The sequence below is a fragment of the Anomaloglossus baeobatrachus genome, chromosome 1, assembly GCF_048569485.1.
Source record: "Anomaloglossus baeobatrachus isolate aAnoBae1 chromosome 1, aAnoBae1.hap1, whole genome shotgun sequence".
Taxonomy (NCBI): Eukaryota; Metazoa; Chordata; class Amphibia; order Anura; family Aromobatidae; genus Anomaloglossus; species Anomaloglossus baeobatrachus.
The window spans coordinates 293658980-293676879 of record NC_134353.1 but is presented as its reverse complement, the minus strand read 5'-3'; the positions used below and the strand labels follow the sequence as shown (position 1 = coordinate 293676879).

Below are 17900 nucleotides of genomic sequence, written 5' to 3'. Positions count from 1 at the left end.
TATATGAACAGGATGGGGGTATATGAACAGGATGGGGGTATATGAACAGGATGGGGGTATATGAACAGGATGGGAGTATATGAACAGGATGGGAGTATATGAACAGGATGGGAGTATATGAGCAGGCAGGATGGGAGTATATGAGCAGGATGGGAGTATATGAGCAGGCAGGATGGGAGTATATGAGCAGGCAGGATGGGGGTATATGAACAGGATGGGGGTATATGAACAGGATGGGGGTATATGAACAGGATGGGGGTATATGAACAGGATGGGGGTATATGAACAGGATGGGGGTATATGAACAGGATGGGGGTATATGAACAGGATGGGGGTATATGAACAGGATGGGGGTATATGAACAGGATGGGGGTATATGAACAGGATGGGAGTATATGAACAGGATGGGAGTATATGAACAGGATGGGAGTATATGAACAGGATGGGAGTATATGAACAGGATGGGAGTATATGAACAGGATGGGAGTATATGAACAGGATGGGGGTATATGAACAGGATGGGGGTATATGAACAGGATGGGGGTATATGAACAGGATGGGGGTATATGAACAGGATGGGGGTATATGAACAGGATGGGGGTATATGAACAGGATGGGGGTATATGAACAGGATGGGGGTATATGAACAGGATGGGGGTATATGAACAGGATGGGGGTATATGAACAGGATGGGGGTATATGAACAGGATGGGGGTATATGAACAGGATGGGGGTATATGAACAGGATGGGGGTATATGAACAGGATGGGGGTATATGAACAGGATGGGGGTATATGAACAGGATGGGGGTATATGAACAGGATGGGAGTATATGAACAGGATGGGAGTATATGAACAGGATGGGGGTATATGAACAGGATGGGGGTATATGAACAGGATGGGGGTATATGAACAGGATGGGAGTATATGAACAGGATGGGAGTATATGAACAGGATGGGAGTATATGAACAGGATGGGAGTATATGAGCAGGATGGGAGTATATGAGCAGGATGGGAGTATATGAGCAGGATGGGAGTATATGAGCAGGATGGGAGTATATGAGCAGGATGGGAGTATATGAGCAGGATGGGAGTATATGAGCAGGATGGGAGTATATGAGCAGGATGGGAGTATATGAGCAGGATGGGAGTATATGAGCAGGATGGGAGTATATGAGCAGGATGGGAGTATATGAGCAGGATGGGAGTATATGAGCAGGATGGGAGTATATGAGCAGGATGGGAGTATATGAGCAGGATGGGAGTATATGAGCAGGATGGGAGTATATGAGCAGGATGGGAGTATATGAGCAGGATGGGAGTATATGAGCAGGATGGGAGTATATGAGCAGGATGGGAGTATATGAGCAGGATGGGAGTATAGGAGCAGGATGGGAGTATAGGAGCAGGATGGGAGTATAGGAGCAGGATGGGAGTATAGGAGCAGGATGGGAGTATAGGAGCAGGATGGGAGTATAGGAGCAGGATGGGAGTATAGGAGCAGGATGGGAGTATAGGAGCAGGATGGGAGTATAGGAGCAGGATGGGAGTATAGGAGCAGGATGCTGGTATAGGAGCAGGATGGGGGTTTATAGCAGGATCATATACAAGGCAGGAGGATCATTACCAGGATGGGGTACCTTAGTAGAGAATTTGGGGACATTACCCCCATAACAGTGTCAGCAGCAGATCCTCGCCCCATAACAGTGTGTCATGACCACATTTTTTGCTTAAAGTTTTATTTTCCCATTTTCCTCCTCTAAAACCAGGGTGCGTCTTATAGTCCGAAAAATACGGTACCTGGTTGCCAAGCAATGTGTGGTAATAATAGTTATCTAAGGAAACATTAGCATTAATGAGTCCAAATTGAGAAAATGTTAAATAATACAAGTTTAGAATAAGCATAGATTAATAAAAATAAATGAATACATTTACTGACCCTGGAATCTGTCACATCAGTAGGTCAAATAACCAGAAAGAGGGATTGGGGGGGGGTGTCTGCGGCAAACTGAGTGTTTGCTTACCTCAAGGGTTAGGGCCCACATTTACAGTAGCCGATAATTGGGATTGACTGCTCCTAGCAATGTTCGCTTCCCAATTATCAAACTGTACAAACAGGCCGCCCCTCACCAGGCAAAAAAGTAACATTCTCGTTCAGCAGATGAAATGATGTTTTAGCTTGCTTAAAAAACATCCCCCTCAGCAGCACATCGTCCTGTGTAAGCAGCATGTGCTGCCGAGAACAATGACTTGGTAGTGCAGTCAGCCTGTCAAACAGGATATTGACCAAAGCAGGCCTGTGCAAATGGATGCAAATGTTCAAAAAGCATGCAATATTGCAAAGCATAGTGCTCCAGTTCTGAGGAGCAAAGGCATTGTAATGCCGGCGTCACACGCTACGATATCGGGCGATATGTCGTCGGGGTCAGGTCGTTAGTGACGCACATCCGGCATCGTTAGACATATCGTAGCGTGTGACAGCTACGAGCGTCTGTTAACTAGCAAATATACTCACCTTATCGTTGCTCGTTGACACGTCGTTCATTTTCATAATATCGTTCCTCCTTCTGCGCGCCGGTTGTTCGTCGTTCCCGAGGCAGCACTCATCGCTACGTTTGACACCCCGGGAACCAGGGCTGTGGAGTCGGAGTCGTGGAGTCGGAGCTCATTTTGGTGGAGTCGGAGTCGGTATAAAATGCACCGACTCCGACTCCTAAAATATATAATAAATTGGGGACAGGAGTGCAATGCAGAATGTGCTGAATATTTTACTAAATAATAACATTTAGTATAATGCTTATATTTAAGTGAAAAATTTATTGTAGTACAATGTGAACATCAGACATTTAATTGTTTTTATGATACAATAATCAAGATATTTGGATAGAACATAAAATATTTATTGGAATACAACTTTAGAACACAAAAAACTGTAATAAATTGTAAATATGTAATACACTATGTAATATACAGTAGATTACATATATATCTTGTGTGTGTATATACACTGTGTGTATATATATATATATATATTTATTATATATATATATATATATATATATATATATATATATATATATATATATATATATATATACACACACACAGTGTATATACACACACAAGATATATATGTAATCTACTGTATATTACATAGTGTATTACATATTTACAATTTATTACAGTTTTTTGTGTTCTAAAGTTGTATTCCAATAAATATATTTTATGTTCTATCCAAATATCTTGATTATCGTATCATAAAAATTATTAAATGTCTGATGTTCACATACACATATTCATGTACTACAATAAATTTTTCACCTAACTAAGCAATATATGTAGGAGTCGGAGTCGGTGCAAGAGAATTTGAGGAGTCGGAGTCGGAGTCGGAGTCGAAGGTTTGGCTTACCGACTCCACAGCCCTGCCGGGAACAACGAACTGCAGCTTATCTGCGTCCCGACGGCAATGCTGAAGGAAGGAGGTGGGCGGGATGTTTACGTCCCGCTCATCTCTTCCCCTCCGCTTCTATTGGCCGGCCGCTGTGTGACGTCAATGTGACGCAGAATGTCCCCCCCCCTTCAGGAAGTGGATGTTCACCGCCCACAGCGAGGTCGCTCAGCAGGTAAGTGCATGTGACGGGGGTTACCGACTGTGCGACACGGGCAGCAATATGCCCGTGACGCACAAACGATAGGGGTGGGTACGATTGAACGTGCGATCGCACGATAGATCGTCCCGTGTGACGCCGGCATTAATCCTATGGTTTTCTGCTTGTAGTTTAGCAGAGGTGTCGGTACATGCACAGACCTCCCAGTACCTATCCATTAGAGCTTATATCGTGTTTCCCCGAAAATAAGACCTCCACCGAAAATAAGACCTAGCAGGATTTTTTCAGGCAGGCTTAAATATAATACATCCCCCGAAAATAAGACCTAGCCGCGGTCAATAATGAAGTGTCCATGCAGCGGTAAAAAAGTTAAAGATACTGCAGGACACTTCATTATAGACAGCAGACACCCCCAGAAGAGAGAAGACCCCGCGATCATACTCACCAGACGCCAACCGGGAGCAGGTGAGCGCATCAAGGTGCTGCGGCGGAATATATACACACAAATCAGATCACATATACACACACACACTACAGATGGCATCCACACACTCACCACATCCAGCGATATCGATTGCTTCTCGGCGCTTGTAAGGACTTGCGACGCTGTGCAGTGGATCTGCCAGGACCTGCGGGAGGATCACATGGCCGGAAGCACGTGGTATCTCCAGATGTTGTGAGTGTGTGATTGTATAGGTATGTGCGATATCGTGAGTGTATGCTATCGAATGTGTGAGTGTATGCGATCGAATGTGTGCGTGTCGGCTAGACGCAGGGGATGGTGTGTAGCACAGCTGCCTGGAGTGCCCACCGGAGGTCACAGGGAGGAATGATGTGAAAGGTGTGTGTGTGATCTCATGTATGTGTGTCGGTCAGATGCAGGGGAGGCATGCAGCACAGATCACAGGGAGGAATGATATGGAATCTGATGTGTGTGTGTGTGTGTGTGTGTGTGTGTGTGTGTGTGTGTGTGTGTCTATATGAGTGTATGCTATCTTATGTGTGAGTGTATGCTATCTTATGTGTGAGTCTGCCAGACGCAGGAGAGGGCGACATGCTGGGAGATCTGGGAGCCATGCAGACGCCCGGGGCTGGTAAGTATGATGATCCTGGGAAGGGGAGGGGGTCAGCTTTTTGGGGGTGGTAAACTTACCCCAAACCATGTATCCTCGACAATAAGTCACCCCCTGAAAATAAGACCTAGTCCTTTTTTCCGCGCAAAAAAAAAAAAAAAATATAAGACAGTATCTTATTTTCGGGGAAACAGTAGCACAGCCTTGAAGCTGTCCGGATCACTAGTGTGCAATATTACAGAAACTGTCAGCACAGAAATGACTGTTGAAACCAAGCACAAGTCCTTGCCACCTGCTTGTTATCCTTCCATCTCTGGCCTTATGACTCTCTAAATCCAGAGCCGTCAATCAACAAAGAGACCACCTCTCACTATGTATTGAGTGATGACAAACTGCACTGGTGCCACCCTGATCCCTGAAAGCCAGAGGCTGCCGGAAGAAAAAGGTTAAATTTCCTCCTGGCAGTGGGGCTCTTACTGCAGGCAGCTTCAGAATGCTATTAACCTGCAGATGAGATTTAGGGTATGTGCCCATGATCAGGACTTACTGCGCCCTGGACACAGCGGGTCCTGACCTGCGGGGCTGGGCGTCTCCTCCTCCGGAGAACGCAGCTGTCAGTACCCACGATCAGGGTTCAGTGCGCTGCGGTCTCCGGCTTGTGTTCTCCCTATGGAGGACGCAGGCAATTCTGCACCAAACAATTGACATGCTGCAGTCTGGAAAGATGCACCGCAGGTCAGTGCTTGCTGCGGAAAATACAAGTACAGTGGGCACGGGATTTAAAAAAAAATCCTGTCCACTATGGTTGTCCTGTACAACGCAGTGTTTTGGACGCAGCTGAAGCATGCTGCGTCTAAAACGCTGCAAACACTGATCGTGGTCTGGACACGCAGCCTAATATTGTTTTTTTTACTTGACAGGTTGCTTTAAAAGGACCGCAACACAGTGGAGCCAAGTTAAAAAGTGCAATAGATTATAGACACATTTTATTCCCTTCAAAATTGGGGATGTCCAGGAATGCCATCAGCTAGCATCAACGAGTGGGATTCATCTTCTGTGAAGAAATCCTCTTGAAGTAATATTCAAAGAGTTTTGCCCAAAACCAGAGAAACTGGGGTGCAGAAAAGTGTCAGCAGGTGCTCTAGACTTTGGAGTCAAAATTGAAAGCATTTAGCTGTAACAGAAGGCCGGTTGTGTGCTGGAGGGCAGTACAACATTGAGTTTGCAGGCAACAGTGAGGCATGGTGGAGGGTCCTTGCATGATTAGGGCTTCATTAAAGGGAACCTGTCACCAGAATTTTCGCTATTAAACTTAAAAAATCCCCTTCTGCAGCTCATAGGCTGCATTCTATAAAAAGGTTCATCTTGCTACTGGCCCCCCTTTCAGACCTACATAACTTTATAAAATATTACCCTTTTGCTATGGTAATGTTGTTGGCCCCAGGGGCGGGCTGTATTTCATCTGTCCCTGTGTTCATTTACATAGATGAGGCCGCCGCCCTCATCTTCTGCAGTGCTCCGGAAGTCTCGCGCATGCGCAGTGGCACTATCAGGGGACTGAGCACTGTTTTCAAAATGCGAGCACCAGTGATGTTATTGCGCAGGCGCGAGATTATGGACGGCGCTGTGGATGTCATCACCAGCTTCATCCAAGTACCCGTCTATAATCTCAAGCCCGCGCTTTTACCTCTGCCTCTACTGTTATGCGCTTGCGCTGGCCATTGCTTATTTTTATCATCCCCGTTTACCTTTTTTTTGAAAACAGTGCTCAGTCCCGCGATAGTCCCACTGTGCCTGCGCGAGACTTCAGGAGCACTGCAGAAGATGAGGGCGGCGGCCTCATCTATGTAAATGAACACTGGGAGACAGCGAACAGCGGCAGGAGGGGGGGATAACAGACGAAATACAGCCCGCCCCCGGGGCCAACAAACCTCATTAGCATACCAAAAGGTAATATTTTATAAAGTTGTTGTTTAGGTCTGAAAGGGGGGCCAGTAGCAAGATGAACCTTTCTAGAATGCAGCCCCGGAGCCGCAGAAGGGGATTCTTTTAGTTTATTAGCGAAAATTCTGGTGACAGGTTCCCTTTAAAAAGGTAAATGGAATTGGGGATTTGGACAGGATTAATGGTGTCCTCATTGCTAACAAATACAGGCGGATACTTATCCCTCATGGAATACCATTAACCCCTTAACAACCGCGGGCCATAAAATTACGTCCTTGTGGTCATAATGTTACTGCCCGCGGTCTGCCGGCAGCATCATGCTGCGATCGGCACACATCTCAGCTGATTTTCACAGCTGAGATGTGTGCCTGCTAGGCACGAGCAGAATAGTTATCTGCTCGTGCCATTTAACCCCTTATATGGCGCTGTCAATATGTGACAGCGCCATTATAAGCGCAATCGCGGTAAACATTTACTTACCGCCCGATACCGGAAGTCACGTGACGCGATCACGTGACTTCCAATAGTTGTCATGGTAGCACAGGGTCATGTGATGACTCCTGTACTACACCTGACTTGCTTTCACTTTCGCTGTGCCAGCGGCACAGCTAAAGAGAAAGAGCGTATCTGCTGTTTACAGCCTTGTAGCTGTGATCAGCAGATACTGCAGAGCGATCGGAATGCTGATCGCAATAGCCCCCTAGGGGGACTAGTAAAATAAAAAAAGTTAAAAAAAAAGTTAAAAAATTAAAAAAACAAAAAACCTAAAAGTTCAAATCACCCCCCATTCGCCCCATTGAAAATTAAAGGGTTAAAAAAATAAAAAATATACACACATTTGGTATCGCCGCGTTCAGAAATGCCCGATCTATCAAAATATAAAATCAATTAATCTGATCAGTATACGGCGTAGCGGCAAAAAAATTCCAAACGCCAAAACAATGTTTTTTTGTCGCCACAACTTTTGCGCAAAATGCAATAAAAGGCGATCAAAACGTAGCATCTGCGCAAAAATGGTACCGTTAAAAACGTCAGCTAGAGACGCAAAAAATAATAAACGTGCGCCACTTTTTTCGGACAAACTTCCGATTTTTTTTAAACTTTTATATAAAAGTAAACCTATACATGTTTGGTGTCTACGACCTCGCACTGACCTGAGGCATCACACCCACACATCAGTTTTACCATATAGTGAACACAGTGAATAAAATCTCAAAAACCATAGTGCTATCGCACTTTTTTTTTGCAATTTTTCTGCATTTGGATTTTTTTTGCCGTTTTCTAGTACACTATATGGTAAAACTGATGGTTTCATTTAAAAGTACAGCTCGTTCCGCAAAAAATGAGCTTTCACATGACCATATTGACTGAAAAATAAAAAAGTTACGTCTCTCAGAAAAAGAATGGCGAAAAATCGGCCGGTCGTGAAGGGGTTAAGGAGTCATTAGATCGGCTCCAAATTTACTCTACAACCGGACAATGAGCACAAATATAAAGCCAATGTCATTAAGAACTATTCAAGAGTAAAAAAGAATGAGTTCTAGAAGTAAATACATGTCCCCCCATATCCATTATCATCAAGTCTGCCTGGGATTACCGTATTTTTCGGACTAGAAGACGCACTTTTTTCCCCCCCAAAATTTTGGGGGAAAGTGGGGGGTGCGTCTTATAGTTAGATGGCTGCGGGGAAGGGGGGTGCAGTGGTGGGGGAGCGGGTCAGAAGTGGCAGGCTGTAGCAGCGCCTACCGTGACCACGTGGGCCTGCTCATTAGCCTTATTTCATACGCATGCCTCCTCCCGCCCATCATCTCTCAGCCCTGAAGCCGGGGCTGACAGGTGGGCGGGATGATGGACGGGGATTGCGCGCATACTAAACCGCCGGGCTGCGTGATCATCCCTGGCTCCTACAGCCTGGAGTGATCATGTGCGGCTATATTCACTGCCCCCCGCATCAGCACAGGGGGCAGTGAATAAGTATACTCACCAGTCACTGTTCCCTGCAGCATCGCAATGACCTCCTATCTGCCGGCCTGCTGATGTGTGTGGAGAGCCGTGCACACAGCGATAACGTAATGCGCACGGCTCCACACAGGTCAGGGCGCTGCTGCTGGCACAGACCGGAAGACTAGCAATGCTGCGTGGAGTGAGGAAAGGTGAGTATAAACGTTTATGTTTTTATGTGTGCCACAGCATGAGGGCTATACCAGGATGGGGGACATATATACAATGGGGATAATATACAAGGCAGGAGGATCATTACCAGGTTGGGGTACCTTAGTAGAGAATTTGGGGACATTACCCCCATAACAGTGTCAGCAGCAGATCCTCGCCCCATAACAGTGTGTCATGACCACATTTTTGTGCTTAAAATTTGTATTTTCCTCCTCTAAAACCAGAGTGCGTCTTATAGTCCGAAAAAGATACAGTGCATAAAACAAAAGGATTTGGACAAGTCTATAATTGACAGAATATCAGTGATTAGTTCTTCAAGAATTTTGGAATGAGCTCCTTGAAAAACTATGTGCAAGTATACCTGGAAGAATGGTAAAGAGTGGCCACCAAGAGTTCATGCGATTTAAATTTCTCACTAAGCATTTTCTGCAGTACTCCGGACACCCCCTTCTTAATCCATGTTTTCCACTTGTACTCGCCTCTCCCAGTGATCACGTGACAATCAGCTTCCCTCTCCCCACCTTCAGACAAGTCACTTACATCCGGAGGTGAGCACTGCCGCTGTCTTGCGTCCTCCGGATACAAGCAATACGTATGAGGGGAGAGTGAATGGACGCAAGGATCACATGACAATCTCCATGGGAGAGGCTGAAATGGCTCCAAGAGGGAACCGTAGATTGAGAAAGGGGATGTGAGTAGTGGACAACTCATTAGATCAAAATAACTAACTTTTATATTTTATGGAATTCCTACATTGCTGAAATTTTCCACGTCTAAAAGCACTGAATACACCAAAAAGAAAACCAAAACACTCTAGTTCTGATTTTATGTTGCTCATTGCATAAGGAAAACATAAGGCTGCTTTCACACATCCGGTTTTTGTTGAGCGGCACAATACGGCGTTTTGCAGAAAAACCCCAACTGTTTTTTTTTGCCGCCGGTTGTGTTTTTCAAGGATAGACTTGTATTAGCGCTGTATTGTGCTGCATGGCCTTGCGTCCATTTTTTGCCGGATGCGGCATATTTAGCCCATGCGGCGGCCAGATGGAACGTTGCCTGGTACTTTTTTTGTACGGCGCAAAAACTGCATAGCGCCGGCGCAATTTACAATGCAAGCCTATGAACGCCGGTTGCGGCAGACTGTGGCAAAAACTGCATTCAGCCGTCAGATGCGGTTTTTGCACTGCGCATGCTCAATATCAAGCCGCATCCGTCAAAAAACGGACGGGCCGCATGGAAAAACGTATGCAACGGATCCGTTTTTTTCGTCGCATCCGTTGCCTAGGTTTTTGAGCCGGATTGAGCCGCACTGCAAAAAACGGATGTGTGAAAGCAGCCTAAACAGTAAATTGATTCTGCAGATCTATACAATTACAAAAAAACTCAAGTTGCTATAGGGTTTTGATTTCATTTTACGGATATTCTCAACTTAAAAAATAATTTTGCCTCAATTTTCTAGGATTCAACTTATTTTTCTATGGAAACCTGTGTGGGCATTCACTGATGTTATTGGTACCATTTTGGGATACAAATTACTTTTCTCTATTTTTTATTTGGGGGGGAAGAAGGAAAACTTTTCTGGTGACTAAAGGCTGCTTTACACGTAACGGCATCACTAACGAGATGTCATTGGGGGTCACGGAATTCGTGACGCACACCCGGCCTCGTTAGCGACGTTGTGTGTGAAACGCACGAACGACAGTTATCGATCAAAATTACTCACCTTATCGTTGATCGTTCACGCGTCGTTCTATTCCCAGTTATCGTTGCTGTTGCAGGACACAGGTTGTTCGTCGTTCCTGCAGCAGCACACATCACTATGTGTGACACCGCAGGAACGAGGAACCTCACCTTACCTGCGGCCGCCCGCAATGAGGAAGGAAGGAGGTGGGCGGGATGTTCCGCCCGCTCATCTCCGCCCCTCCGCTTCTATTGGGCGGCTGCTTAGTGACGTCGCACGAACCTCCCCCTTAGAAAGGAGGCGGTTCGCCGGTCACAGCGACGTCGCTAGGCAGGTATGTGTGACCGTTCTTAGCGATGTTGTGTGCCATGGGCAGCGATTTGCCCGTGACGCACAACCAACGGGGGCGGGCGCTATCGCTAGCGATGTCGCTGTGTGTAAACTGCCCTTTACGCTATTTAACAAATGAGTCAAATAATTTTACATTTTCAAAATGTGGACTATGTACGTAAGGTGCCAAATATGCTTTTCGTTTTTTTGGGGATTGGGAAAGAGGGTAATTTGAACTATTTGTCCCCCATGTTTTAGCCTTCCAAGGTGACTTATACCAACAATTGTTTGGTCACTTACACAATATACTGCAACAGTTCAGTGATACTGCATGTAGTGAAATAAACTCTACCCCATCAGTCCAGTCATAGAATGACTGACCGGAATCTTACTTAGGTGGTAACGGGGACCTTCAGTAGACCCCAGCTGCCATGTAACCCATCAGCAGTCCGTGATTGGAAGGAAAGGCACCGCCCACACTACATGCCGCTATCCATGATTAGAAAAAAAGGCACCGCCCACACTATATGCCGCTATCCATGATTGGAAGGAAAGGCACCGCCCCCACTACATGCCGCTATCCATGATTGGAAGGAAAGGCACCGCCCACACTACATGCCGCTATCCATGATTGGAAGGAAAGGCACCGCCCCCACTACATGCCGCTATCCATGATTGGAAGGAAAGGCACCGCCCCCACTACATGCCGCTATCCATGATTGGAAGGAAAGGCACCGCCCCCACTACATGCCGCTATCCATGATTGGAAGGAAAGGCACCGCCCACACTACATGCCGCTATCCATGATTGGAAGGAAAGGCACCGCCCACACTACATGCCGCTATCCATGATTGGAAGGAAAGGCACCGCCCACACTATATGCCGCTATCCATGATTGGAAGGAAAGGCACCGCCCACACTACATGTCGCTATCCATGATTGGAAGGAAAGGCACCGCCCACACTATATGCCGCTATCCATGATTGGAAGGAAAGGCACCGCCCACACTACATGCCGCTATCCATGATTGGAAGGAAAGGCACCGCCCACACTACATGTCACTGTTTTATTTTTACAGCAGTATCTCAGTGGTTGAGCCAGAGCCATACATGTGCATGACATAAAAGACAAGAGTCAGGAAGTGGTTCAAAGTTATGCTATGATTAAATGGCCATGTTTGATCAGGAAAAATCAGTCGCTCAGGAGCCACTTGTGTAGCAGGCCCATGATGTGTGGCTCTGCCAGCTTGGTGCAGTAACACCAGGTCTAGCAGACAACTATGAGGTCTCTGGATGGTGACTTTTTGGCGTAGCCCTGCACAGCTAGGATGATGCTGCCAGTAGGGTGCTTGAAGCAGAAAGCAGCAGTGTGGAGAGGGTGCAGGACACAAATGCCACAAATAGGGTAAAGTGGGAAACCTTAGATGCAACTATTCTGCCTAGAAGGGATGAAGGTACAAGTTTTTGATGGGTCTTCTCTAGGAATGCTTTATCATTATAACGGTAATGGGGGACTGTGGGTGTCACGATTTAGAAAGGAGGGTGCTTGATGTGGCTCGTCAGCTTCTCTCAGAACAAATTGTGGCTCTGAAAGGCTGGGGACCCCTACTCTAGAGGCTGTGGAGAGATCCTGCTCTATATGAATCATTCGGTTATGCTAACACGCCACTCCGTACTGAAACTCCCTCTGCTTACATTAACATCAGTTCTGAAATCCATCCGCTGTTGATATTTTTCCAATTGTCTGAACTGAAGAATGAGGATGGCCTTCAACAGTGTCCTGGATACATTAGGTGGTCGTTCGGAGGGACAGATTTATAATAAAGGATGGAAACAATTGGCTCCTAGACACTTCAGTGAGCCAACATCCATCATGTTGCAAACCATCAAGTTGGATCTGATTGCCCAATACTCAAAAATGGTTTCCACCATTGTGGATATTTTGTAATGTTACACCAGTCTATTCACCAGCATCCTGGATAACCACCCTGGTCAGATCTGGGCTGATGGGGAAAATGTCATTACTACCTAAGCCGTGTGACGAAACATTAGCCATGCTAGTAACTGCTGCTGACCCTGGGGAGCTCACCATTACTATACATGGTGGGTGAAAGTAGGTACACTGTGCTGATATTTTATCAGTATCATCCAGGTAAGGAGCTACCTACCAAAGTGACGTAGAAGGCTTGAGGGGGCACCATGTTCACCCAACTTGACACCCACAAACATCTTTGTAGTTCAGGGAACTTTTCAGAAGCGTTGTCACAGAGGTATGAGAGGACTTCATCTCCAAGGATGCTGGCCGGAATTTGTATGCAACGTGGTGGCGAAAGGTTCAAGGAACATAGACATGTCTGACAGCGAAGACTAGCATGACCTGATGAGTTCTGTGTACCTACTTATAGCTCCGGCTGTCCAGCTGAGGACAGACTGCAGCACTATGGGAGGGCCAATACAATGCTAACCCCTTAAGAGTCAACAGCACTCAGGTATCTAGGGGTTAACTTGGGCAGCACCCTTGGGCACCCACTATTGCCATGGTCATGGCTTCTGGAGGCAGCACCACCATTATCTGCATTGGATCCATGGGGTGATGGAAGGTGAGGGTTTCCAGGTCTTAAAAGACCCATGGCCAAGACCAGTACATGCGTAAGGGCACCATCTACATACATTACACATACATTTTTAGAAATGGGGAGGAGAAAAAGAAATTATGGTTTTCTGAATGGACATCTGTTGCAAAAAAATAAAATAAAAATCTGCCAAAGTAGGTCCAGTAATTAAGGGGAGGGGAACAATAGGCCACCAATAACTCATCGGAACAGTCCCATTAGTGTGCCCGGCCAACTGCGCTCACAGAGCGACCTATAGCGCGGCAGACAGACCAGCAGCAGTCTGGAGCACACGGGGCCTCCAGAAAGGGAAATGTGAGGATGGGGCAGAGCGACCCCCTTCCGGATGGGGCAGAGCGACCCCCCCCCCCCGTGACTACAGTGAGGCCGGTGACTGACAGCCCCCATGCACTGCTTACAGTGAGGCCGGTGACTGACAGCCCCCATGCACTGCTTACAGTGAGGCCGGTGACTGACAGCCCCCATGCACTGCTTACAGTGAGGCCGGTGACTGACAGCCCCCATGCACTGCTGCCACCACTCGCTGCCGCTCTTGTGCAGTGCCCACCATATGTGTAGCCTCGGAGGCCGCCTCGCACATGTCGCTCGGCCCCGATATGTCCCCCCGTGGGCCGCCTCCCCTGTGAGGCCGGGAGACCCCGCGCCGCCCGGGTGGATGCAATGCTCGGACCCTCCGCACCCCCCGCCACGCGGCCTTTTCTCGCGCCCGCGTGCCACGCGCCGCTTCAGAGCGTTCAGCAGCGCGCCCCCGCCCCCTCCCCCATGACGACCCCTCCGCCTCACACATCACGGGACACGTCGCAGGCGCGCCCGGAGCATGGCGGTGCCGGCTCAGCAGTACAAGCCGCCTGCTACTCCGCTAAGACATGCTGCCCCGGCTCCTCCTCCCGGATCACCGCCACTCTCCCCTCCCGGCGAGCAGACGCCACCACGGGCGGCACGTCTCACACCTCAGGAAGCCATCGGCCCTGCCAATCTGCCGCCACAGTCACGCTGCGCTTTATGCGCTCATTCTCCTGCTCACGGGTCCACTCACCGGTTCCACGGTCGCCATTTTAGATAGATGTGACTGCACAGCAGCCGCTGGCAGGGAAGAAGAGGCGACGACAGAAAAAAAATATTCAAACCGGGTTGGTTTGGGGAGTGCCACGTGACGTCCGGCGAGTCCTGGGCTTGCGCAGCCCCGCCCCGTCCCGTTGCATGCCGGAAGCTGTAGTTCAGTCACTTGTATAAGTGGCAGAGTCCTGTGGAAGTCCTGCGAGTACGGGTGACGTCAGAGAGGAGGAGCATGGCGGCTGGTGAAGGGCACAAGGGTGACGTCCTGCGAGCAGCATAGCCCAGACGGCTGGAGCCGGCGTGTGACCACATAGGCCAATAGCTGGCTGTGCAGAGGGCTGGGCCATGGCTGCCTTCATGCAAGGTGGTTTTAACCTGGCATTTTTTTATCCTCTGTTTTCCAAGATCCAAAACTTTTTAATGTGATTTTTCAGCTGCAATGGCTGCCGGGGCTGTATATGTGAGGAGGGCTGTTTTCAATGATGTCATTCATTTTACCATGTAATAATATATTGAAAAATGTAAAAGAAACACATGCCAGGTGGGGGTGCAACGGTAAAAAAATCAATATTTGTTCCCTCCATTGAGGTTTTGGGTGTTAGTGTTTATGGCTGCCATTAAGTGTTGCAATTGACCTGTAAACCTTTTATAGGGAGCACCCCACAAGAGATCCTCGCCCCATGGATCTAGTGATCACAATTGGCCATTGTTAAAGGGAACCTGTGTCAGCAGAGCTATGGCCATCACCATTGGGCTCTTATATAAATCATTCTAACATGCTGTATATAAGAGCCCGGGCCGCTGTGTAGAATGTAAAAAATCACTTTATAATACTTACCGAAACGGTCAGTGCGGCGAAGACAAGTCAGATGGGTGTCTCCGTTGTCCAGCGCCTCCTCTTTCGGCCATATTTGTCCTCCTTCTGAAGCCGCGGTGCATGATGTGTCCTACGTCATCCACACTTGCCGGCATTCAGGTCCTGCAGAGGCACACTTTGATCTGCCCTTAGCAGGACAGCTCAAGTTATCTTAGTGCACCTGCGCAGGACCGGCGAGTGTGTATGACATAGGACGCATCATGCACACAAGCTTCAGAAGGAGGACGAAGATGGTCGAAAGAGGAGGCGCCAGCACTGGAGAACAGAGACTTCCATAAGACCCAACTCCATTGCAGCGACCGTTTAGGTATGTATAAAGTGATTTTTACATTCTACACAGCGGCCTGGGCTCTTACAGCATGCTAGAATTCTGTATACAATCCCTGGGAAAAATTATGGACCTACCTGGCTCTGAGGATGTTCATTCAGTGGTTTACTTTTATTTAAAAAAAAAAAAAAGCAGATCACAGACATGGCACGAAACTAAAGTAATTTCAAATGGCAACTTTCTGGCTTAAACACTAAAAGAAATCATGAAAACATAATGTGCTAACCAGTAACTTACTTTTCAAGACCAAACGGGGAAAAATTATGGAATCGCCCTGTAAATTTTCATTCCCAAAACTAACATTGCATCAAATAAGAGCTCGTTAGTCTGCATCTAAAAAGGAGTGATCACACCTTGGAGAGCTGTTGCACCAAGTGGACGGACATGAATCATGGCTCCAACACGAGAGATGTCAATTGAAACAAAGGAGAGGATTATCAAACTCTTAAAAGAGGGTAAATCATCACGCAATGTCGCAAAAGATGTTGGTTGTTCACAGCTGCATATAAAGTCTGGTCAAAACACAAAGATGGGAAGGTTGTTAAAGGCAAACATACTGGTAGACAAAGGAAGACATCAAAGCGTCAAGACAGGAAACTTAAAGCAATATGTCTCCAAAACAGGAAAAGCACAACAAAATAAATGAGGAATGAATGGGAGGAAACTGGAGTCAGTGTGTGACCGAACTGTAAGAAACCACCTAAAGGAAATGAGATTTACATACAGAAAAGCTAAAAAAATAAAAAGAGGACTGCCTGAAGAGAACATGTAAATTTTCAGTCATTGGTGATATGGGGCTGCATGTCAGGTAAAGGCACTGGGGAGATGGTTGTCATTACACCTTACATAAATGCCCAAGTTTACATTGAAATTTTGGACCCTTTTCTTATCAGTTGAAAAGGATGTTTGGGGATGATGAAATCATTTATTAAGATAATGCATCCTGCCATAGAGCAAAAACTGTGAAAACATTCCTTGAAAGAAGACACATAAGGTCAATGACATGGCCTGCAAAGAGTCCGGATCTCAATCCAATTGAAAATCTTTGGTGGAAGTTGAAGAAAATGGTCCATGACAAGGCTCCAACCTGCAAAGCTGATCTGGCAACAGCAATCAGAGAAAGTTGGAGCCAGATTGATGAAGAGTGTTCTTTTGTTTGTTTTTGTTTTTTTTGTTTTGTTTTTTTTTTTTTATTCCATAATTCCCCCCCTGTTTAGTCTTGAAAAGTAAAAATTAATGGCTAGCACATTTGTGTGTGTGGTTTGTTTTTTTTTTTGTGTTTCTTAAAGCCAGAAAGTTGCCATTTGACATGACTTTAATTTTGTGCCATGTCTGTGATCTGCTTTTTTTTTTTTTAAAAACAAAAGTAAACAACTGAATGAACATCCTCTGAGCCATGTGATTCCATAATTTTTGCCAAGGGTTGTAAAAGAGCCCACTGGTGGTGGCCGCAGCTTATAGGCCCCACATCTAGTGACAGGTTCCCTTTAAAGTAAGATTCTTACAATAGCAAATTCATCCCGGTGCCAACACATTACCCTGCAGGGACCCTCCTGTCAGACTGAAAAGGGACTACACTCCACATGTACAACATCCTATCTAATGCCCTCAGTTTGCCTTCACTGCCTCCTTTACTCGCATTGCGCACCTCTCTTCCTTCCTCTCAAGTGACCCTGCGGGCACCTTTCCTATCCCGCAGTACAGGAACAGTAGAGGCCTACACTCTAGCTTCTGTCTACAGTGTGTTCAGGCATGTGAAGCTGTGTACAGTTCTCAGACGTGACTGCCTAGGTTACATTTCCACTGTCTGAGCCCAGCTTTAGTTGGAGGTATACATTTTCTTTTGCATATATTCTCTCCCACTCTTACTTTCCTCTTTACATTAAATAAATTTGTCAAGCCTCCTAATGGCTCAGGAGGGAGACCGGTTCTGTCATCCAGAGATGAATGTTGTGCGTGTGTGTGTGTGTAGAGATATATATATATATATGAGAGAGAGATATATGGAGAGATAGAGATATATCTCTCTCTATATATATATATATATATATATCTCTAATATTTTATATTAGAGAGAGATGGAGATAATATATATTTAGATCGACAGATATCTATATATTATAATTATAAAAAATCAATCCTAAAATAACAGCGAATGGCATTGTGAAGCTGCTGCAGGAAGCGGGTATGTATCGGCA

The 17900-nt window shown here is 46.5% G+C and overlaps 1 protein-coding gene across 1 annotated transcript in view; it reads right to left on the bottom strand.

The window, feature by feature from the left end:
* Positions 1–14634, bottom strand: part of EIF4E (eukaryotic translation initiation factor 4E) — a 79692-nt gene extending 65058 nt beyond the window's left edge. Inside the window, exon 1 of the mRNA XM_075337035.1 lies at positions 14478–14634. Within this exon, the coding sequence (XP_075193150.1) occupies positions 14478–14495 (18 nt within the window). The 5' untranslated portion in view covers positions 14496–14634. The remainder of the gene's footprint in view (positions 1–14477) is intronic.
* Between the last annotated feature and the right edge of the window lie 3266 nt (positions 14635–17900).